This window comes from Excalfactoria chinensis, chromosome 13, assembly GCF_039878825.1.
Source record: "Excalfactoria chinensis isolate bCotChi1 chromosome 13, bCotChi1.hap2, whole genome shotgun sequence".
NCBI classification, from domain to species: domain Eukaryota; kingdom Metazoa; phylum Chordata; class Aves; order Galliformes; family Phasianidae; genus Excalfactoria; species Excalfactoria chinensis.
Genome location: NC_092837.1, coordinates 10757858 through 10781628, shown reverse-complemented (window position 1 = coordinate 10781628; position 23771 = coordinate 10757858). Strand labels below are relative to the sequence as shown.

Sequence of the window (23771 nt, the reverse complement as noted above, 5' to 3'; positions counted from 1 at the left end):
GAGGCACTGAGGGCTGACAGGAGGCGGCGCGGGGCTCGGGCCGGGGCTGCGAGGCGGGGCACGTCCGTCCCACCGCGCCGGGCCGGTTCCGGGACTCCTCCGGCGGCCACGGGAGGCGCGGCGGGTGCGGCCCCGTTCCCGGGGCGGGGAGGCCGGAGCTGCCGGGCCGCCTGCAGCGGCCGTGAGCCGCACGCCGTGAGCCGCGGTGAGTGGGCGGCGGGGCGGTCGAAGGGAGGCTCGCGGTGTGAGCTTGGCCGTGTGAGCCTCGCTGCCAGCGCGGCACTGCGGGGCGCTCGGCGCTCCTCAGCCCGTTTAGGGGAGGGTCTTCGAGTGCGGCGTGTCGAGCCGGCAGGAAAAAGGAAAGTGGAGGAGCCGAGAGGAGAGAGCACGGCGTGAGCAGCGGGCTGCTCGGAGGGGAAGCGCCGTTCGGATCCAGAGGGTGGCACTGGATTTACATAAAAGGGGTCCATTTCTTTGTCCTGGAAACTTCAGCGCCCGCTGGCTTTCCAAACGATACACGCGCTCACTGCGAAAAGTGCGGTCTCGGCAGTATAAAAAGTGCGTGCCTTTTGTGCTTCGGCGCCTTGCCCTCCCCGCAGCGGTCAGCCCAGCGCCCGCCCCTCGCGCAGCGCTCAGCCCTGGGCCGGCAGCGGTGGGGAGCGGCCTCGGGCAGCACTTCCTCTGTGCCTCCAGCGCTGCGTTTGGGGCCCCGTGCTGAAAGAGAGGCGGTGAGCCCCTGGTGCGTGTCCAGAGAAGGCTTAGAGCGTTGGTCGGCAGTCGGACTGATGGTCTTAGTGGTCTTTCCAGCCTTAGTGGTTCTGCGATTCTATAGAACCGGTTCCTGCAGAACTTGGATTTCTTCTTCGCCTGATTCTCTTCCTCATCTCTTCGCAGTGTTGGTGCCTCTTTCACTCGTGTTCATACACCAGCTTTTGAAAGTTCTCCTGTCCGGCAGGTGGGTGCAGTGAGCCTGGGTGGTGATAGTATGAGGTGCAAGTGAAATGGAGAGAAATAATTGGGGAAGCTGACGTTGGTGTCATAGAGCTGACACTTCTTATTTAGTTTCTATTCTTTATTGCTCGGGTCTAAAGTTTCAGCTTGCAATGTGTTCTCTCAGCCTTTGAGTGAGCTTTGCAGCCCATTATTCTCCTGCTGGTTGGGTTCCTGTGCTCTGGGATGGATGCATGAAGGTGCAGCCCGCCGTGTGCTGCCAGCAGTGCTTCCAGCATTGGGCAGATGGTGCCTCGCCTGTAAATGGCAGGGGATCAGTAATAGAGCACAGGGCGGGACCCAGAAATAATCTGCAAAAGTCATCAGATCTCAGGAGTGTGGGACCTCCAGTATCTCGAGTTTATGGCAGCCTCATGATAACACGACAGAGATACCGGATGTTACCACAAGTCTGCGTTGTGCTCTCAGTTCCTTGTGGCAATCAGACACCCCCTGAAGAGCTCACTCAGGCCAAAAGGGGCTGATAAAAGTGAATTGTAGGCATACAAAATGACTTGATGAAAACAGTGACACTCTGCAGCTTCTTTTCCAAGGTTAGCTGTAGCGGTACACCAGAAGCAATAGTTCTTCTTTTTAGAAGCAAAAAGTCCATTTGTACAGTGTATGACTGGGCTGCATGGTTACAAAAGTAATACAAAGCAGCACTTTCAGGCAGAAAAGGGTGAAATGGGTGTTGAAAATAGTGTCATTTCCTTGTGTCCTGCCATGGTTAGAGGCTGGGGCTGTGCGGTGAAAGGCCCTTTTCTTGCCATGGACAGAAAGCTGTTATGCAGGTGAGCACAAAGATCCCCTCTGTGCTCAGAGTTCAGCAGGCAAAAAGGTTTTTACTTAGAATGTTTTTCTGCTGTGGAAGCACAATGCAGGCACCATCCACTGCACAGGAGTTTTATGGCATTGCACAGAGCTAAACTGAGCTGTCTGCGTTTCATGTTTGACTTTCCTGACCAATGAAGAGAAATTCTCAGACTTCAGTGAGCTGAGAGCCCTGGATAAGGGGAGAGGAGCCACCAGGGTTCTCATTGCAGAAATCTTTCCTGAAGTCTGAGAAAACCGACTGATCCAAGTAATTCCATGCAAAAAAAATTGGAGGCGAATTTACCCCCCAGCTTTTGCAGTGCTGATCTGCTCAGCAGTGGATGAAAGCTTATTAATTTCTTACTCTGTGCTTGTGGAATGAATGAAGCCTCTTGAGCAAATGCAAATACAGAATGTGCTTGTGCTGCCTGCTTCAGACATGTGCTTTTGTGCACTAAATTCACCGTATTCTCACTGGGCAGTATTTGCTTTTCATGTATGCTCTATAATTCCCTAGCGGACTTTGCAATACCGTGTGGGTGGTTGAGATTAGATATCAGGTATGTGAGGATGAGTGCTGGGAGTCTGCAGTCTCCTGGGAGCTCCGTGTCATCCTGAGTCAGTCGCACCTTGCACTGTAGGTGTCCTCATTATGAAGTAAATAATTCTTCGCTGGCTGTTCTAAGCCTAGAATCATTCTAAGATGCACTGAAGGTACTGTGCTGACAGCTGGGCAAGGGACTTTTGTCATTGTGTGGTGTGTTTCGATGTGTAGGACAGTAACTTCATGGCTAGGAGGCTCTGAGATAGAATGATTAAGAACACACATAGGCAAAATGGAACCTTTGTTCTCTTTCTGACTATTGTACTGGAGAAATATCTTATCCAAGGAGAGCGAATATGGTGACAAATAAATGCATTCGTAATGTTATCCCTAAAAATGTCAGTGTATCGCTGTTCTGGGTGGAGTAAGCTTTGAATCCAGAACGTAGCTTTTTAAGTTACAAGGGCCAGTCCCTATAGAAGGACACAGACACCAGAAAGAAGACCTGAGTTCCAACTGGAATTTTCCACTTTGGGCTCACCTACCACAGCAGTACATTAAGCTTCATTTTTTTTCTCTTTTTTGTTCCCCCATTGGAACATTAATTTTCCAGAGCCACTCCTCGGCCTGCACTCAGAACTGTGACCACAAAGAGTCATGTTCTTGGCTGCTGCACTGGGTCTTCTTTCTGGTACGTAGATCCAATTAGTGCCTTGCAGACTCCACAGGTGGGGTTGGCATTGGTGCAGTGGGGTTATTTGTGGCTTTGGAGCCAGGGAAGTGTCTGCTCAAAGCACAGCAGCCTTTCAACAGCAGTGCAGCAACCGGCTACCAAAAGCAAGCTGTGTTGGGTTCTGTGAGGAGCAGGAGGAGCTCACCCACCAGAGAGGTGCTGTAGTGAATGAAAGCATCTTTTGAGGCTAAAACACCAGCCCCTGCCTCTGGTATTTCCTGTTGGCAATCTACCCACATTAGGCAGCGTGTTGACTTTAGATAGCCCAGTTGGTTAGAGACATAGCTGTTGTGAGTCGCCGTATGGCTGCTCCACATACAGATACCTGCCTCGTTTTACTGTGTGTACATAGCCTGTGTTAGGGCACGTTTTGGCACAAATGCGCTGCTTACTTTACATTGTCCCCTTTAACTTGCCTTCCTGTTGTTTGTGCTGTTTTAGCTAGATGTAGTTTACTTGAAAACCAACTTCTAAAAACAAAAAGCATTTTGCCGTTGTGTCTCTGGGCGAAATGAAGTCATATCAAGTCAATAAAGACTGCGTATTACATAGCAAATCTTTACAGTGTTTGCAGGAGTAATTGGTGCATGAAGAATACTTGTTTTATGAAATGTACATATAAAAGAGGTTTAGACCAAGCTGTGCAGTGTGAGGAAATACACTAATTGTAGTTAATTTTCAGCAACTGGATTGAAGTGACCATTGGACCACAACAAACCCTGTGCCTGTCTTTCTGCAGTGGAGCAGTCTGCAAACAGCGGTTTAGTTGAGGAAACTTGTCTGGGTGCCAGCGCTCTGGCTTTCTTTTCCATTTCACAACTTTACCAGCAGCAGGTTTATTCTCCAGGATATCAGCTTCTTTCTTAGAAAGCTCATTCCTTGTTTAACAAGGATGTAATGGAGGGACTCCACGTTTAATTGGAACTTGCTTCCGCTGCTTAATCAAGACTATTAGCCCTTGCTTTTCATGTCTGCTGAACCAGCTCCATTAAGAATTTGATCTAACACATTCCCTTATGGCTTAGTAAAGCAGTCTTTCTTTCTGTTGCTAGGGAGCCCTTGAGATGACAGCCATGGCAGAATTCAGCAACGTTCAGTTGGTGTCTGAAATGCCAGAAGGAGGTGATGTTAAACGTGGCGTCCATCACAGGATGTTCTTGGAACCTCAGGAGGAGAAGAGGAACCTGAAGGCTCTGATGGTTAAACAAGTGAAGAAAACCTGCAGCTGCACTCCAGCCAAAGTTAAAGGCTGTGTTTTGAGTTTCTTTCCCATTTTGCAATGGCTTCCTAAATACAGCCTAAAAGAGTGCTTACTGGGAGACATAATGTCTGGTGTGATTGTGGGGGTCTTACTAGTCCCACAGTCGATTGCCTATTCTCTCTTGGCTGGTCAGGAGCCTATTTATGGCCTTTATACGTCCTTCTTTGCAGGCATTATTTATTGCATATTTGGAACCTCTCGCCACATCTCTGTTGGTATCTTTGGTGCACTTTGCCTGATGGTGGGACAAGTGGTGGATCGTGAAGTGCTGAGAGCTGGTTATGACTTGGAGCCAGCTGCTCTTAGTGACCACATGGATACAGCAATGCTCGTGAACTCCACCATTGCACCTGTCAACCAGACATCACAGAAGGTGCTCTGTGATAAAAGCTGCTATGCAATAAAAGTGGGAGCCACCATGACCTTCATAGCTGGAGTTTATCAGGTAAGAGGAGGTAGACAAACAAGTATTCTGTGGAAACAGTTTTAATTCTTTAGGTGGTTGTTCATGTGAGCAGTCTGCTGGGACTGCACACATCTTCTGCATCTCAGGCAATTGGATCTAAGCAGGGCTGGATGTTGCCAGTTACTGTGGTGCAAGAAGCTCCTCTGTGCACTCCTTTTTGTTTGGATAGCATTTTGTACTTGCCTTGTTAGCTTGCTGGTGACTGCAAGGACCTGCATGGAACATTGCCAGACCTGCTACTCACACACTGATCAACTCACTGCCTTCCTTGCTCTGCTTTAAAACTTGTTTTTTCTGGCTTATATCTTTGGGCCAAAATGTAGCACATTAACTTTTAATTCCAGGCTTGAGTCACTTGCATTTATTAAAAAATAAATAAATAATCTGAACAATAAAGCTACTTCCAGTTTCCTTTAATTTATCTCTAAGCTCTTTTGTAAAACTTTGCTGTTTGTCCATTCAAAGCCAAATCTATGCCACTATATATTACAAGGGTGGGTAGTGATAGGACACGGGGGAATGGTTTTAAGCTGAGAAAAGGAAGGTTTAGGTTAGATATTAGGAGGAAGTTTTTCACCCAGAGGGTGGTGACACACTGGAACAGGTTGCCCAAGGAGGCTGTGGATGCCCCATCCCTGGAGGCATTCAAGGTCAGGCTGGATGTGGCTCTGGGCAGCCTTGTCTGGTGGTTGGCAACTTGCACATAGCAGGGGTTAAAATTGGATAATCATTGTGGTCCTTTTCAACCCAGGCCATTCTGTGATTCTATAGTTCTATATGAAGAGAGTAATACTGAGATAAAGCAGTTTTGAAATAAGACTTTTAGTTAGTACCTTATTAAAATACATTATTTAGTAATATTTCACTCTTCTGTCTGCTTATTTCTTCGATTTCACTGCTTGCTGAAATTAAAGCAGGTATCTTTGTTTTTAGACTGTCATGCGTTAACCAGAATGGATTTAGTTTTAACAGTACTTCAGAACTGTGATATTTAAGTTCGTGAGTTCACATTCATTGTTTCCTACAGTGACATTCACGGTGATAGCTAATCCAATTGCAGAGGAGAAGAAAAGAAGACATTTAGCTCCATTTAATGTGAAGCTTGTTGGGCAGGAAGGGGTATTTATCTTCACGTAGTTAGAGTAGATCTCCTGTGGGAGAGTTCCTAGGATATCTCCATTGAACTAGCATTAATAAAGATGAATGCCAAGGCACTTCAAAAGCGTTTTTTATGTAATCTGCATCACAAGAGTTTGAAGCTCATATACTTTCCAGGTCAGATGCAGCAAGCTTTGTGCAGTGCAAAGGGCAGCTGTTGGACCATAAGTTGTATTTTTATTACAGGTTGTCATATTTTATTGCATGAGACATACAAAAGCATACGTTTTGGATCTCTGGATTTAAGTGTGCTGCACAAAGAGCAGCTGAGTGCTGGAGACTGTCTTTTTCATGCTGAGACCGTGCCTTGTCCTCCAAAGCCGTGATTCTTACCCACTTCTTTCCAGATCCCCACAGTGATGATGTCTATACAGTGCGAATCCTAATCTCTTCTATGTGGTTGATTCCTTACAGGTGGCCATGGGTTTCTTTCAAGTGGGCTTTGTCTCAGTGTACCTCTCCGATTCATTGCTCAGCGGATTTGTCACAGGTGCCTCCTTTACCATCCTGACATCACAAGCTAAATACCTCCTGGGTCTGGACATTCCACGGAGCAGTGGCGTCGGTTCCCTCATAACAACGTGGATAAACATCTTCAGAAACATACACAAGACTAACATCTGTGATGTCATCACCAGCTTCTTGTGTTTTCTTGTTCTTATCCCAACTAAGGAGCTTAACGAACATTTTAAATCCAGGCTCAAGGCTCCAATTCCAATTGAATTAGTTGTGGTTGTGGCAGCTACTCTGGCATCTCACTTAGGGAGGCTGAAAGAAACGTATGGCTCAAGTGTTGCTGGGCACATCCCAACTGGCTTTCTGCCACCCAGCCCTCCCGACTGGAACCTGATTCCTAACGTGGCATTGGATGCTATCCCCATAGCTGTCATTGGCTTTGCCATCACTGTCTCCCTCTCAGAGATGTTTGCCAAGAAGCATGGTTACACCGTGAAGGCCAACCAGGAAATGTATGCCATTGGATTCTGCAACATCGTTCCCTCTTTCTTCCATTGCTTCACAACAAGTGCAGCTCTTGCCAAGACTCTTATTAAAGAGTCAACAGGCTGTAGAACGCAGGTTTCTGGCATTGTGACTAGTTTGTTAATCCTAATAGTCCTCCTTGTGATTGCACCTTTGTTTTATTCCCTTCAGAAGTGTGTCCTTGCCGTCATAACAATTGTAAACCTCAGAGGTGCCCTGCGAAAGTTCAGGGACCTGCCAAAAATGTGGCATTTGAGCAGGGTGGACACAGTGATCTGGCTAGTTACTATGGCATCCTCAGCACTCATTAGTACTGAGATTGGTCTTTTGATTGGTGTTTGCTTCTCTATGCTCTGTGTCATTTTTCGAACTCAGAAACCAGAGGCACCATTACTTGGCTGGGTGGCAGAGTCTGAGACGTATGAGTCGCTGTCTGCTTACAAGAACTTAGAAACTAAGCCAGGAGTCGTGGTCTTGCGTTTTGAAGCACCCCTCTACTACATCAACAAAGAGTGCTTCAAATCCGCACTCTACAAGCAAACTGGAGTCAACCCAGCCTTGGTGAAGGCAGCAAAGAAAAAAGCAGCAAAAAGAATGCTTAGAGAGAAGGAAACAGGTTCTGCTGACAACCAGACCAGCATTTCCATGGACCTTGTGTCTGAGCCTTTGGGGTTTCACACAATAGTGATTGACTGTTGTGCAGTACAGTTTCTGGACACAGCAGGAATACGCACGCTCAAAGAGGTCTGCAAGGACTACAAGGAGATAGACGTCCAGGTGCTGCTGGCACAGTGCAATCCTTCGGTGAGGAGTTCCCTAATGCGGGGAGAATTCTTCAAAGAAGGGGAGGACCACCTTCTCTTCCACAGTGTGCATCAGGCCGTGGACTTTGCACTGGGTGCACAGGAGCACAGCAGGATCTGTGCTTCTAAGAACTAGCTGCGTGAAGGCAACAAGTTGGAACAAAGCCTGGAAAACAATAAGCATTGTTTTACGTGTGGTACTGAGTGAATGCAGTTCTTATGTTTTTCATAATCTGTATACAAACCTAAGAGTTTCGTATGGACATTCATCTCATTTCTGTCATCAACTTTCCATTTCTTGGTTCCCCTCTGTTTTGATCATCAGCATGAAGGTCCTTCAGGATGAGACATGCTTTAGAAGCGTTCTAGGTATCCCATCTAGCTGAATGCTACAAGGCAACTCATTTCTTGTCTCTAGTTGAGAAATTGCTTTCTCATATGTGTGTTTAGGGAATGACTGACAGGTACTGTTTGCTCTGTTTCTTATCATGTTATGATTGGTTGGTAGTATTGGGACAGATAGATAAGGAAAATCCAGACGTGCAACAAAGAAGTCTTAGTGCACAGCTTATAGCTTACCTGTCACCTCTGGATGATGCTTTGTCACTGTGTTTTAACAGCCAAATGCAGCCAGATGAGTGAGGTTATATAATTTCTGTGCAGTCCTTTACATGCCAGAAAAGATTGCTCTTTTGCTTGAATCTCTTTGGATAATCTCTCTGGAAGTATTTTTATTTGGACATGATTGCTTAGAAGTCTGATTCATACTTACGGTCAGTTGCTTGTTTTGCTAGTATTTAGGAGTGCTTTAGAATTGTGAACATTAGATTTGGAAGATCTGTAATTCATAGGTTGCAACACAATACAAGCCAGTTTTACTTGCCAAACTGACAGAACCACAGATATGAGAATGAAAAGGGCCTAACAGGTTATCCAGCATTTGGCCAAATCTGCCTGTGCCACATGGCCTTCATGTGTGAATGCAGGTTTTATTGGCCATAAACCCTTTACTTATGCTCAGTCACGGGCCTTTTGAAATGGAGATGTTGGCCAAGGAAAGAGTTCTGCTGAAAACTCCTCAGCAAGTTAGTGTAAGTAAAACTTTGTACTTTGCTTTTAAGTAATGCAGAACAGTGAAGAGTCCCTATTGTTCATGTTGAAATACAGGCACTGGGTAGGAAGACATTCTCTGTTCTTACAGCAATAGAGGACAATTATGAAAGCATAATTGAAAGATTAACTTTTTTTTACCAACTGCCAGGGGCTTTTGTAGTCTGAACTGCTGTTTCTTGACAGCTTTTAAAAGGGAAACGGTGTTGTATATGGCAACAAGCTCATCCTTAATCATTCAAAAATGAGTCAGGAATCAAAAAAGTAAGAAAATGCTATGTAAATCGTGAAACATTTTCTAAAGAGAAATACATTTTCCATTTGGGATTATTTTATTTTTCTGAGCAACCAGGAGCTATTCCCTTATTTCAGTGAATGCTGAAACGTCACGCAGTACTTCGGTCTGGAGTTGGGGGCTCCTAGAGAAGGAACGGATAGAAGGAGGTTAAGTCCCAGAACCTGGCAACATTTGTATGTTAGGTGAACTTACTACTTTTCTCAGGACATCATTGGAGTGTGTAAAAACATGTAGGGTATGGGCAGGGTGGATGCTGGCATAAATGGAAAAGGATCACGTAACTGAGATCCTTGAATTGGACTTACTAAGGCAACAGCAAGTTTTAAATATCAGAGATTCAAAAGCTTCTGCAGCATTCAAAAAACACAAATCTTTTTCTTTCGTAGCCTTAAGGCTATGTTTATACAAGGAGATGAATCCCAAATAGCTACTGCTGATCTTTTTCTTTTCTGCATAAACGTTTATTCAGTGCTAAGAATCCCTTTTGCACTTTGGGTAATCACAGAGACCTCGTTTGTATTATCAAAGTGGGGGCCAGTGTCAGGAGGGAGCAGCTCCAGCAGCCAGGGTCCTGCTTCAGGTCAGCTTTCTACTCTAAACAAAATCAGCCATGCCATTTTTAAACGCCTACCCCCAGCTATTCATTTTTACCCCATTGCCCCTCAGGCTTGGGTAGCTGAGAGGGGACGAGCTGCTCTGATGGTCCTGAAGACTTCCTCCTAGGCAGGGATGGAGGCAGAGTAGAAGGTGCTTTGGGTGAGTCTTTGCTGTCTACACTCATCACTTCTACTCTTTCCATGCTGCCCAGGAGAGGATTTTCTTATTTGTGACAATGCGCAGTGATAAAAGAAGAAAATAAAAAGTATTTATTAAACACCTTTATTTACATATTTTTTTTTAATCAATTTCATTTCCATCTGAGCTGAGAAGGGAGGAATAACTGCATCACTTCCAAGGAACAGTACAACCGCTGTGCAGGATGCATATTTGTAGCACCTGGGTGTTTGTTTGCATTAAAGCACAATAAAACAGCCATAAATTGATTTTCAAACAATTAATTTAGATTACAGCTAAAAGATAGACTGAAGTGATTTATGTTTAGCTTGAGCACATCATGCTTGGCCGCAGTGCTGTTTGTGCAGCCACAATTGGCAATGTAGCCTCCAAATTGAATTTCAAGCAAAACACACAGAGAAAAAGTATTAAAATGCAACAGCAAAAACATCCAGTCAACAACAACAACAACAACAAAACAAGAACAAACCAACTTCTGTTGCTCTTGTTTAAGATAATATCTATAGGCTGCAAGTTTATCCTCTGTATAAATACATATAGCCCTGGTTGGATGGGAATGCAAATAAATGCCAGTTGGCAGAGAGTTAGTGTAGTAGGAAGTCCTTTGGCATTAACTGAAGGTTAGAGCTTATCGTGGCTGGGATTTCAGCATTTCTACTTCTAGAGCAGTGATTTTTTTTTATTTATTTATTTTTTAATGGAGACATGAGTGTAAGTGAATTGAGGCCCACTAGAGCAAGAAGGCATGCCTTGCTTCTGTCCTGGAAGGGGTTCTTCAGCCTTCTGCTGACTTAAATAAACAGTGGAACGTGCATACGGGACTTTAGAAGGGGAAACTGCTGTACTCACTGCTTCTACTGCTTCTCTTATCCCTTCAGCTTAATTTGTAATCTATAAGAAGAACGAATGCCAGAATGACTGCCTTTGGGCTGCCCAGAATACTGACATTTGTTGCAGAGGCCTTCAGAGCCCAGGGCTAAACTGGAAGGGTGCATAAACCAGTTGGTCTCCTGTAAGGCAACTCCCAAATGTCTTAATCCAGCAATTATCTGTCTAAATGAGGAATTAACAGATCATTAGCACATTTATTAATGGTAACAATGTGGCATTATGGAAATGAACACTCACAACTATACTGAAGGCTTCTGGAAATATCTTTAGTAGTCTCCAGCTAAATGTTAGATTTCATTTCATTTCTAGCTGCTATAGGCAGTAGTTTTCAGCTTCTGATGTGCCAGTTGCACTAATAAATGTTTCACTTGTATAAACGTTTTGACACAGGACCAATTCTTAATCCATTTCAAAAATAGGAAGGTGTTAAAGCGATGCACGTGGTACTTATTTTTGGATTTATGATGACATGATTATAGTGGAAATGCTTAGTCGCAGCTTGAAGCAGTGATCACTGGGTGGAAGGCAGGTCCAACCCAAGGGAGCTCAGGTGTATGCAATACACCTGAGTGACCTGAAGGGGTGGAGCCAGGATCCACCCCTTCCCAGCCCTCATTTAAGGGTTGGCAGTGGAGGTAAAGGTATCTTACTAGAGATCTCTGCCTACCTGAGGCTTTCCCAAGGTAAGCAGATTTTCTCCTTTTGTTTCTGTGGCTGTTGTAGTGGAGCTTGCTCTCTTTTGTTGTAGCATAGAATCGTGTCATCCTGCTGTTACTGCTGTACTTTCCATCACATTGTAGATCTACAGCATTACAATTGTCAACTTTAGTCTTGTGTGATTTAGTGATCCAGGTTTCCTGGCAAGTCATTGCAGCTCTAGCCATTGTTCTTCAGTTCATCACACAATCCATCTCATCACATTCTTTCACACTTCTGTGTTTTGCTGTAAGACACTGTGTGTGATTGACTGGAGACAGAAGAATCTTAGCATATTTTGATATTACCTATGAGCTGCTATTCAGTTTTTGTGTCAAATCTTTTGGTGAGACCAAAGCTCCTGAGCAGAGATTGTAGAACAGCCTCCAAACCCCACAGGTCTGCTGTAGGGAGCAGCCCCGTGTACCTGCTGGGAGAGCCACAGCCAAGCCTTGGGCTGTATGAAGGCTTGTGTACAAGTGGCAGTGCCTCCCAGGACAGACAGACCAACCTGGTAGGAGGCCTGTGATAGCACTGTACACAGCCATGTGCTTTTTTCCAGGAGACTAATAATAACAGAGGGACCTTGTTCCTGTCCAGTGCTGCTATATGCTGCTGTATGAGTCAGTGTCCCATCTTTGGTACCAAAGGGGATTTCTGGCTTTGTGCTTATTTATTTTTGTTTACTTTTAATCTAATTCTGTACTTTACTCCCCTAAAGAAGATCACAAAGCTCCTGACATCTGTACTCCTTCCCCATCAGGCTGCAGTGATGAACAAGAAGATCTCTCTCTTGAAGTGGCAGGGAGGGAGGGAAAGCAAAAACCACAGCATTTCCTTCAGCTCTGCTACTTTGCTGGCTCATGCCAAGAGATGTTGAAATCACTTGCTGATGGTCCTGAAGTGCAGGCAGAAAGCATCATGGGGATTTGAGTGAGTTGGTTCCAGCTGCAGCTCACATCCTCATGCCTGTGTGAGAGCTCTGAGCCAGATACATCTTCATCTTGCTGTGTGAGCCTGCCTGGCTGAGTCTGCGCTTCTTGTGCCCAAACCTTGTTGGGGCGGGCAATGCTGCAAATCTCTCCAGGTCCCACTCATTGAATCTTTCACCCAAAGGCTGTACAAATTTCCTGCTCTCACCATGCCTGAATACCTGCCAGCAGGTGTTGCTGCTAAGAGGTTTTTCATGAGGCTGAAGTCTTCACCCACAGGATCCAAACTGCTGGCTTAGATCATGGAAACTGGAACAAGAGGAAGCCCTATTACTTGGGGGTGAAACACTTTGGGCTAATAGTTATTTTTCAGGATGTTACTTCCTGGGTTTTATTTTCTTTTCATATGCTTCAGAGGTGATTAAATTATTGAAGTAATTAACGTTTATTTTAACAGCATTAGCTAAGCTAATGAAGCTGTGATGCAGAATAGGAATCATCTGCTAATGCAATCCAGGGTGCTTTGTGTCTGCATTGCTTCTTGTGCTTTGCTGAATCTCGAGCTAGGATACCATTGTGAGTCTGCAATATTGATAAAACTGTCCTCACTAGAAGGGATTTGCACTTCTACTATGCTGGCATAGCTAATAGGGACAATATCTTCAGTGCAGATGAGGCACTGTGCCTTTGCACCTTAAATAGCTTTAAGTCCTAAGAACTGCTTGCACTTGGTTGTTGTGTTTGTAAGCCTTTGTTGGAGCAGCTGCTCATTTGGAAAAGCTATCTGATCTTTATTGACTCATTCAAGTTTTATCTGAAGTAGAAATCATTTTGAGTCTTGCCTTTTCTTCTGAGATGATTGCAGTGCTAAAAGTGATGCCTCTGGTTAGGTACAATGACTAATAGTTAATATATATATTTAGTTTATAGCATAATTAGTACCTTTCCATCGTCTTTCACAGAGATAAAATAAGGCACGTTGCTATTTCTCTACTGTGCAAATATACAGAATCAAATCTCCACTGAGGAAATATACTGCCCAGCATATTTGAGTTCTGAGTCTGAAAGCACTCAGTTTAGTCCAGCTCCCAAATAATCTCAGTACTGTACAGGATGATGGGAAACCAAACATTCTGCTGGACTGGGGTCCAAGATTTTAATGTCGAATTTTTGACTTTAGGAATCAAATTTTGTGGTTTAGATGCGACTGAAACGTGCTTATGGAGAGGTAAAGCTTCACTCTTTCTGCTAAGCACATAGTAATTTCATTTCATCAGCCTCTGGTTACTGACAATCATCTCTGGTGCTATGGCATCATCTGGGATATGATTTCTGAATTAGTCTAAATTCAGGGTGGTTTTTAGATGCTGTTTGTGACGATGTTTTGCACAGTAAATAAAAAGGCAAACTTTGCCTGGAGTAGCTTCTCCAAATTTGGGAGTTAGTTTAAACCTACAGCATCTCAGGAATGGAAAAACAGGTTGGCTGACCTGACTGGTTTACAGAAGTAGTGAGTTTGGAAAGTTGCACAGTGTGTATAATGGATGCCTTTTAATTACAATTTATAAGTGCAGTATAAATGAGTTGTGATTCTTCCCCTCTTTTGGTGCTACAGATGTGGCCTTGTGCACAGCCTGAGATGTGTTGCCATCAGCTCCTCAGGAGTGCTGTGCTCACTGACCAAAGCCTGTGATGGGAGCTGTTTTGTCAATCGTCTTGTATGTTCTTCCAACAAAACATACTTAGGGGTGCTGTGTCATCTACGTATTGCTGACTTCACATTTTCTCTATCTGCTTGTTCTGTATCAATAGCCGTTTTAAAATGCTGATGTGCCTTACTGTCACTGCAGGAGACTGTTAAAAGAAGAATTTTCTATCAGTTATGGTACAATCTTTGAGATTTCTTTACCATCATTAAAAGATATTTATGTTCTTTTCTGCTGTCAGATGTATGTGTGATTCCTTAGCAGGTGCTGCAGCTTTAAGAGGAAAAGCCACACATCTGAGCAGGGACCTACTCCCTGTTTCTCTTCACAGCTGTGCCAGTCACTGTTGCAGAGGTGATGTACACAGCTGCATGCAAATCCAAGTTTACTAAACCAGTATGAACTTTCCTGGCACTGTTTGATACACGTAAGCACACGTGGGAACTTTCTGCCAACATAGAAAAAGGTATTAACAAAATGTAAATGGCCACTGGCTTTCACCTTCTGTCTTGGATGCTCTGTGCAAGTGGCTGTGGTTTTCTTGTCAAAAGACATGGCTGTAATAAGAAATGCGGGCAGTTGTGTGCTGTGTCAGGGTGAGCAGCACCCTCCTGTGGGCTGGGTTTGAATTCCCAAGGTGCAAGAAGTGTCAGACACGTACTTGCAGCACATGGTATCACCTATTCAGCCCTTTAAAAAATAAAAACAAAACAAGCTGCAGCGTATTTCAGTGTTACTTGACTTACCTGGTTATGTGACTTGGTCAGGACGTGGCCAGAAAGAGTCAGAGCAAAAATAGACCAATGCTGAGTGCAGTTCTGGGCAGTTACTGTGAGCTTTATATAGCCATACATGCCCTTGTATTATACTAAGGGTTTTCTTGATCCAGCTTTCACCTAAAGGCACCTTTTACCTTAGGAGACCTCATCATGTTCTGTGATTTTTGTTTAATTTGGTGTTATTGGTGCCAGGAGCAGTAGGTGCGTTCAGCTTCAGGTGATGCCAGCAGGAGTTTTCTGTTCTCTTGAAAAGTGTAAGATCTTTAGCAGGGTAACTGGTGCCTGCTGACACAGAGACAAAGTGATGGGCTTCAATCAGCAGCACCCTTTGCTGGTGCTATGTAAGGCTGCACCTTACCTGCAGACAGCTGTAGTTAGTTGACTCTGTATGTATTCCATGCAAGCCCCCCACATCTACTGAGAATCAGACACTGTTCTGAAGTGGAAGGGCACCACAAAGATCATCGAGTCCAGCTCCTGGTTCCACATAGGGCCACCCAGAATTCAGACCTTGTTTCTGAACAGCTTGGGGCCATGCTTGCTGCCATGGGCAGCCAGTTCTGTACCCACTACCCCCAGTGGGTACACCCCCTCAGCCTGCTCTGCTCTGGGCTGAGCAAACCTAGGGACCTCAGCTGCCCCTCGTAAATCCTGCCCTTCAGAACAGTCCCCATCTTTGTAGCTCTCCTTTGGATGCTCCTTAGCTGGGAACCAGCCAGCAAGGCAAGTGACATCCCACCAGTGTGGCCTCAGAAGTGCTGGGGGCTTGCAGGTAGTGGAGTGATGCCAAACAGCCTGGGCTGAGTGCCAGTTCAGTACGAAATAGTCGTGTCTCCCTGGCTTATTTCATAGCGCTTCTCTGTAATCAATTTAATCAGTTTACAGAGCCATTATGGAATTTTCAATTATTGGCTGGATAATTTAGAGAAGAGTCGTTAGCTCTAAAAACTAGATGTTTGTCACACAGGAAAAGCAACAATGAATTTGTGAAGCTAGCAAGGAATTGCTTCCATCCTCCTTATACAAACAGGGAATGTTCCCCAAATCCCCCAAGCTGGTGTACTGTGAGGTGCTGGGGTTTTTCCATGGTTTACAAGCTGACAAAGGATAAGACCAGTCTGTGGTGTCCCCAGTAGTGGGGCAGTTGGTGTTTGTATCTGCAGCCAAAGATGCTCTTCCACACCCAGTTAGATTTGCTATCCCTACACAGAATCCCTTTCCAAAGGATTTTCTATCTCACATCTTCTGAAATACACTTAAAACATTATTTGCATGTTTGTCTTTGTGGATCATTGCTGGGAGGGAGCAGTAGTTTGAATGGATGCTTTTTATTGTTATTTATGGGGTCCTTTTTCTCTCTCAAAAGTGGAGTAACAGCATTAACATGTGCAGTCTGAGGGTGAGTGACACATCTGGCCCCACCGTGCTTATATTTGAAGAGAACCTTTGTTTTTGCCTCATGTGTTCTGCTATGACCCCCTGCACATTATCATAAACTGGAAAATAACAGGAGGCTGCAAGAAAAAAAACTGTTCTGTGTTCTGGGATGACCTTGTGTGCTGCTTCCATATTCTCTGGTGTTATCTCTTTCGAAGCTGTGAGTTTGAAGGAACGGTAGGACAGATTCTGGTAATTGCTGCCCTTGAGTGCTGTTTAAAATTTGGCCGTGTCTCAGCAATGGGGCCAGTTCTGAGCTTGTCTCTTATTTCTTGCTTTTCCGTTTAAAAAACAAAATAAGCTTTGCAAACGTCTGCATCTTGAAGATTCATTTCCAAGGGGAACTGAACCAGCAGCTGTCTGAAGTGATGTTACAGTCCCAAATGTGAAGGGGAAGAAAAGCACTTTGTTTTGATCTCAGGCACCATTACTTGGCTCGCTTGCTGTGTTTTATTAAAGTGGCTTGTGATCTCAGGACCTGCAGAGCTGTGGGACACACCCATGTACTAAGGCAGACTGATCAGTTTATGGAGCCAAAACACTTGGGATGTTACCTGAAGAGCTTCCAGGAGGCAAGCAGTCATAAACATATTCACATACCTAAAAACAAATACAAAATATCCTTGCAAATGCAGTTAGCTCTGTTTGACAGAAAACAACTGTATTGCCTAAGATGTAGCTAGTCCTGCTAAACACAAACAATGCATTGGCACAGCAGCAGAGAAGTGAATTCAATGCATTTACCCATTGCAAGGTGCCTGCATAACAAGCACGTACACAGCCAATTTTGTGATAACTTTCTATTTCAGGATAGAAACCATCTAGAATTGCAGAATTGGTTGAGTTGTAAAGTACCACTAAAGATTATCTAGTCCAACTCCCTTGCAATTAACAGGGATATTTGCTGCTCAATCAGGTTGCTCGGAGTCCATTCAGCCTGACCTTGGATGTCACTGAGGATGGGGCATCCACCACCTCTCTGGGCAGCCTGTGCCAGTGCCTCACCTCTCTTGTTGTAAAACACTTCTTCCTTATTTCCAGTCTAAATCTCCTCTATTTTAGTTTGATGCCATTTCACCTCGTTCTCTCACAACAGATCCTGCTAAAGAGTCAGTCCTCTTCTTTCTTACAGCCCCCATTTAGATACTAAAGTCTGGTCTCTCACTTCTCCAGGCTGAACAGCTCCATCTCAGCCTGTTCTCACAGGGGAATTGAACAGGTTGTTGTTACGTTGCTTGAATACTATGCTACAACTGAAGATTTGGTGTTTTTGAAACATTTTTGCTTCTCTTAAAACAACAGAGGGTGCCGTGTTACTGAGAGGCAAAGTCTTGCCTACATTTGCACTGTTCGAGCTAATAGACACCATCTGTCCAACCCAACCTTTTCCACAGTGGAGTTTAACAGGTGCGTTTATGGTGGCAATAAAGATCAACCCGTGAATATGCATTTGAAAACAAACTATTTCAGATGTTTAGCTGTAGCGACCTCTCATTTGGAAGATTTCGTGTCCTCTGCCAGCTGAAGGTCACCTGAACTGTTTTGGATTTATTTTTTTGAGTTTATCTGTTACACATTTTCTATAGTAAATGTGAAATGGGAATTTGCATGTAAGAAGGGGGAAAGATGCAGAGAAGCCTTCAGACAACTAAAATAAAACAACCACAAGGGATGGTGGGGGAAGAACAGAGACTGAAGGAATGGGAAGAAGAGCTTCACGCTGAAGGTTATGCCTGTGAGAATTGGAAGAGTATGGATAAATCAAGACTTACAAGCCTGTGGCAAAAGGTAAAGGAAATCATAAGACATAAGAGTTGCAGTGTTTAAGTGGAACATGAAGGAAAAGTGCCATGCAGCGAGGGCAGGTTGAGGTTAAAGGCAGCCTAGATACTGTGACATGTGGAGAACGTGATTTGTCCCATCTTCATGGTGGGCTGTAAGGCTGAAAAGACTGTCAAGATCAGAGCTCCTTGTCCTAAACCAGATGAAAAGTCAAAGGATGGATTGTGCTTAGATGTGCTTCATCCCAGCAAATAAGACAGCTTTAAAGATGAACCTGGCCAGTTATTCAATGACTGAGTCATCAGTTCTTTGGTGACTGGATTTCAAGATGAAGGAATCATACAAGAGATGGAAATGTGGGTTGTTTACTGTGCAAGAAGATGAAAAATAAATGAATGGAGACAAACTCAGGTGGGCCAAGATACAAAATGAGCTATAACTAGAAAGAATTAAAAAGCATATGAAGGGATCATCTTTTAAGCATTATAGGAATGAAAAGGCTAAGGAAAGGAAAAGTCAACAACTGAAAGGAGGGAGGAAGAAGGGAACTATCAACAGATGTATCTGAAAGCACATGGAGCTGTGGAGAAAGAAGAATAAGCATGAACAGATAAATACATTGAGCAGCTGTCTCCCCTACTGTGTCTTCTACAGGCAGAGAGTGCTGATGTTCCTCATTTATTTACTTCTATTTACTGAAATACAGTTTGCTTCTGATGAGATAAGCATAACTCTGGATGTTGGCCACCACTCTCTGGGTACGATCTCATCCATTAAATAGTGCATCTGTCCAATCCGTATCTTTCCAGTTTGGAGAGAAGGATACTATGGGGGGACAGTGTCAAAGGCCCTACTGAGGAACACATAGGTCATTATAGTGGCTGTTTCTTTGTCTGCTGATGAAGTTATGCCATCATAGAAGGCCGCGAGTGTTGGTCAGGCAGGGCTTGCCCAAGGTGAAGCTGTTCTGGTTGTCACGTATCACCACCCTCTTCCTTGGCATAGCTTCCAGGAAGATATGTTCCAGGATCATGTGGATTGTATGGATTTGACACACACCAAGGTCTCTCTTATTTGTCTAGAAATAGCCTATGTCATCACGTCCTTGCTTTCAGTGCATGTTCTATGCACAAAGATCTTGTGCAGCACAGCACTGCTGGCTTTGTGCACAGAGTGAGCACAGTGTAGCAGAGATGGAAGCACGTGGAACATAGCTTGAGGTGAGAGTGTGATGGTGTCTGGTAGGTGCACGATGGCAGAAAAGCTACCAAGAAAGAAAAAATATGTTTCACTGGAGGGTTTTCTTGGTTTTGTTTTGTTTTGTGGAACAAAATCATGTCAAGAATAGATGAAGCAGAGAAGCCCAGTGGGACTTGGGCCCCAGGGAGGGGCAGTGCCATAGCACATGTAGGAAGATTTCTGTGCATTGCTCCCCTTGTTTAGCCAACATGTCCCAGATACCAGCAATACTGTTATCTGGCAGAAGCACTTCTCCAAACTCCTTCAATCATTCTTAATGACCAGAACGAGTTTTCATCAAAAATAGTCATCCAGAATGATGTTTGTTTTCAAAATATAGCCCTGTTTGGCTGGCTGCACCATCTTCATCAGCTGAGGTGAGATAAAAGGGCCAATGGCTTGGCAGAAAAAATCAGTTTTCTCAAGAGAAGCAACGCATGATCCAGAAGGGAGGCAAAGGAAACAGGCTTGCAATTGTTTGGCTTGTGCTTTCTCTGTTCTGTGTGTGCTGTGAAGTGAGAAGACACATCTGGCAGCAGGTGAGCAGCTCCACACGCTTTCTGAGGGACCCTAGGAGAGCTCCCTGTGTCCTGTGGCTCCTGCAGCCAGAGGTAAGAGATTTGGGATGGGAAATGAACCTGTAGGGCAGGAGAATGGGATTTCTCATTATCCCAGTTCCATTTCCAAACTGCAGCCAGGACTACACTCAGGAGCACTTTTCTCTGTCTGCATTCAGTTCTGATGAAAAGGTATGTTTTATTGCAACTGCATTTTGACTGAGGAACCTGGAATAGCTTTGGGAAGTGTCTACTTAATCAGACTGAGGAAGTCACATACTTTCATTTTGCAGATACCAGTCCCTGTGATGGGCTTGTTTGATGCAAACCAGCCATGTAATATAAAATGTCAAAATGTGAAAGGAAAAATTACTTTGCAAATAACTTTTCCCTATCTGTGTGTTGCATTCCTAAAACATCACTTGGAATATTTCAAGATTTTCAAACTAGATTTTAAATGGAAGTATCATCAAGAAGGACAAGGTTATCTGGCCTTTATCCCCCTGCTGTCCCACTACTAAAGAGCACAACAGCCTCTGTAGCTCTCTCTGATGGGGACATCTGTGTCAGTATGAATGCAATGCAAACCATGGCCTCAGGTTTGTGCTTGATTTGGTCTGTAACTGAGAGCAAATGGCACCACAGGTTTGGTTTGTTTGAGGTTATCTTCATTTATTTGTTAATTTGTACAATTTGCATGAGCCCTGGAGCCAAGCAAAGCACATTATGCACACGAATGCAATTCTTCATGTCATACCTTCTCTCCTGCTTAGCCTTCCTGGTGCAATGGAAAATAAGTCAAGCCAGACATCACGACAGAGCTCCCTAACACAAGGAGAGCCCCCTGTTGGCTTTACGCACATCAGATTGGAGGAGAATGAGCCCATCGACTTCAAGACCAAGGATTTCATCCTGAAGAAAGCCAGAGAGGTCTGCAAATGCAATCATCAAACCATCATCACCTTCTTCTGCCAGCTGTTCCCAGTGCTAGACTGGCTTCCCCGTTACAACATCAAGACACAGTTGCTTGGGGATGTCATATCTGGGCTCCTGGTGGGGATAGTCGCCATCCCTCAGTCCATCTCATACTCCCTGTTAGCCAGCCAGGATCCCATCTATGGAATCTACACAAACTTCTTCAGCGGTATCATCTACGTCGCTATGGCCACTTCACGCCACAACTCTGTGGGATCCTTCGGTGTCCTTTGCCTGATGATTGGGCAGTCTGTGAATCGGCACCTCCAGCTAGCAGGGTATGATGACAACACTGGTTCTCTGCTGGTGGGCAATGCCACCTCCTCCAATAATGGGACGGATACCTGTGACAGGAGCTGCTATGCCATCACTGTGGCCCTTTCCTTGAGCTTTCTGGTTGGTCTTTACCAGGTACAAATGTTCACTGTTGTGCAGTTTCCTTGCTAGGAATTTCTCAGTGCTTAACAACTCTAAGCTCCAGTCTCACTTCAGACTTAAAAATCATGAGATACCTTTCCTAAATGCAAGTGGGGCCAGATGCCTTTAGTCAGCTGCAGTGATTTAAAAACCCTGAATACAGCTGAATTTAAGGTTTTGCTTCCCCCATGTGATGGGTCCTTGAATGTATCTGAAACACGCTTAGAATCAAACACAGTAAGGGAAATGAAGGGAACTGCAAGCCACCTTCCCATCACTTTGGTTCTGAACCCGAGGTGACTGCTCTGCAGGTCAGAAGCAGTCAGGGCAAAAAGGAACAATCCCCACAGACCCTGCCATCAGCAGGGCCTCTATTAAAGGCTATGCTATGTCACCATGGCTTGGGCCTGGCTGTTAGTAGACAACTTCAGGTCCTTTCCCTGGAACAACTGAAGTCACTACATCGCACTATTTCCATGCCACGGGGTGATGCTAATAGCTGCTTTGATCTGTCTGCTCTCTGGGCTTTCAGTGTTAACTATGTGCCCTTATTGCTTGAAAGGACACAGTAATGGGGATCTTGTGGTCTTTTTTGTATGGCATCTCTCACCACAGACAATGGTAGCTTCTGGGTAGCTGTCTTTAGTTTTCAATATCCCACATTATCAACCTAAGACAAAAATCAGGGTCTCATACTGAATGCTCAGCAGACAGAAGATATGCTGAAGCAGAAGCAAATTGACATAGATTTCCAGCCACCTCTTCTAGCCTTTTTCATGGATGCTAATGATATGGCTGTCTTGCTTTTCAGATCCTGCTGGGAGTTTTACAGCTGGGCTTTGTGTCTGTCTACCTGTCAGAACCTCTTCTCAGTGGCTTTGTGGTCGGCTCCAGCCTCACCATCATCACCTCCCAGATGAAGTATCTCCTCGGGCTGAATATTCCCCGGCATGAAGGGGTGGGGTCCTTCATCCTGACATGGGTGGACCTTTTCAGGTACATCCAGAACACCAATATCTGTGACCTGGTCACCAGCCTGGTTGCTTTGGCCATCATAATACCTGTCAAGATGATCAATGATCGGTACAAGGACAAGATGAAGGCCCCGCTCCCCATAGAGTTGTTCGTGGTCATCATAGCCACAGTAGTATCTCACTACTTTAAATTTGAAGAGCGATACAAGTCTTCAGTTTGTGGGGCCATCCCCACTGGTTTCAGGAAACCCACCTTACCAGATATAAAGCTGTTTTCCAGCCTGGCAGTCGATGCTCTGCCCATTGCTATTATAGGCTTTGCTATGACTGTCTCCCTGGCGGAAATCTTTGGCAAAAAGCATGGCTACCCTGTCCGTGCCAACCAAGAGATGATCGCCATTGGCATGTGCAACCTGGTCCCATCTTTCTTCTACTGCTTTGCTAGCTCTGCAGCCTTGACCAAGACTCTGCTGAAGGAGTCCACAGGGACCCAAACGCAGCTCTCTAGCCTGGTCACCTCCCTGGTGCTGCTGCTGGTGTTGCTGTGGGTCGCTCCACTCTTCTACTCTCTGCAAACCGCCATCCTGGGGGTGGTCACCATCGTCAACCTGCGGGGGGGACTGAGGGCACTCTGTGAAACCCCACGCATGTGGCAGCTCAGCAAGCTGGACACGGTGGTGTGGTGGATAACCATGCTGGCCTCCACGCTGATCACCACAGAGATAGGGCTCCTCGTGGGCGTCTGCTTTGCTCTGCTCTGTGTCATCTTCCGCACGCAGAGACCCAGGGCTGCACTCCTGGGCAAGGTCAGCAACGCGGAAATCTACGAAGATCAGTCTGCTTACAAGCAGCTCATCAGCATTGCCAACATCAAAATCTTCCGCTTTGAGTCGTCCCTTTACTACGCCAACAAAGACTATTTCAAGACTGCACTCTACCAGAAAACTGGGGTGAATCCTGTCCTGCTGGCTGCCAGGCATCAAAGCGCAGAGACCAAGGCAAAAGCAGACACAGGTAACGGGAAGAGCATTTTTAACACTGTGTTTGGATGCCTGAAACCTTCCAAGAAACGCGATGAGAAATCGCCCACAGACGTCTGCCTGCCCTCCCTAGATATGCACACATTAATCATTGACTGCGGGGCTATGCAGTTCATTGATACCACGGGTCTCTCCATGCTGAAGGAGATGCACCGTGACTACCAGGAGCTCGGCGTCCAGGTGCTCCTGGCGAACTGCAATCCTCTCCTCCGCCGCCGGCTGAGGGATGGTGGCTGGGCTGCTGGGCCGCCCGACGGCCAGCTGGCTTTCCACAGCGTGCACCACGCGGTGCAGTTTGCACAGCAGCGGTACCACGAGCAGCAGGAGAGCAAGGAGAGAAGGGATGCCGCCCTGGACCTTGAGGAGCTGAGCGACCAAGCATCTCTGTAGA

The 23771-nt window shown here is 45.2% G+C and overlaps 2 protein-coding genes across 3 annotated transcripts; both read left to right on the top strand.

Annotated features, from left to right (window-relative positions):
- Positions 1-609: 609 nt before the first annotated feature.
- On the top strand, positions 610-22312 carry LOC140258352 (sulfate transporter-like). 2 transcript variants are annotated; one of them, XM_072348557.1, is made up of 5 exons: positions 667-739; positions 895-955; positions 4136-4789; positions 6383-11529; positions 22178-22312. In XM_072348557.1, the coding sequence occupies exons 3-4, from the start codon at positions 4148-4150 to the stop codon at positions 7886-7888; spliced, it is 2148 nt and encodes a 715-aa protein (XP_072204658.1). In that variant the 5' UTR covers positions 667-739; positions 895-955; positions 4136-4147; the 3' UTR covers positions 7889-11529; positions 22178-22312. The 2 variants fall into 2 exon arrangements, with proteins under 2 accessions (XP_072204656.1, XP_072204658.1); XM_072348555.1 differs by lacking the exon at positions 22178-22312 and adding an exon at positions 12306-14299 and having other exon boundaries at positions 610-955.
- Positions 20701-23771, top strand: LOC140258351 (sulfate transporter-like). The gene is made up of 2 exons (XM_072348554.1): positions 20701-21360; positions 22178-23771. Exons 1-2 carry the CDS (start codon positions 20701-20703, stop codon positions 23768-23770), a joined length of 2253 nt encoding a protein of 750 aa, XP_072204655.1. The 3' UTR covers position 23771.

What these genes read in the sequence shown, in the direction of transcription:
- LOC140258352 (XM_072348557.1), top strand. Translation starts at nt 4,148, where the DNA reads ATGACAGCCATGGCAGAATTCAGCAACGTTCAGTTGGTGTCTGAAATG. An exon ending in TCATAGCTGGAGTTTATCAG is followed by an intron (nt 4,790 to 6,382) that starts GTAAGAGGAGGT and finishes GATTCCTTACAG; the next exon opens with GTGGCCATGGGTTTCTTTCA.
- LOC140258351 (XM_072348554.1), top strand. Translation starts at nt 20,701, where the DNA reads ATGCACACGAATGCAATTCTTCATGTCATACCTTCTCTCCTGCTTAGC. An exon ending in TTCTGGTTGGTCTTTACCAG is followed by an intron (nt 21,361 to 22,177) that starts GTACAAATGTTC and finishes CTTGCTTTTCAG; the next exon opens with ATCCTGCTGGGAGTTTTACA.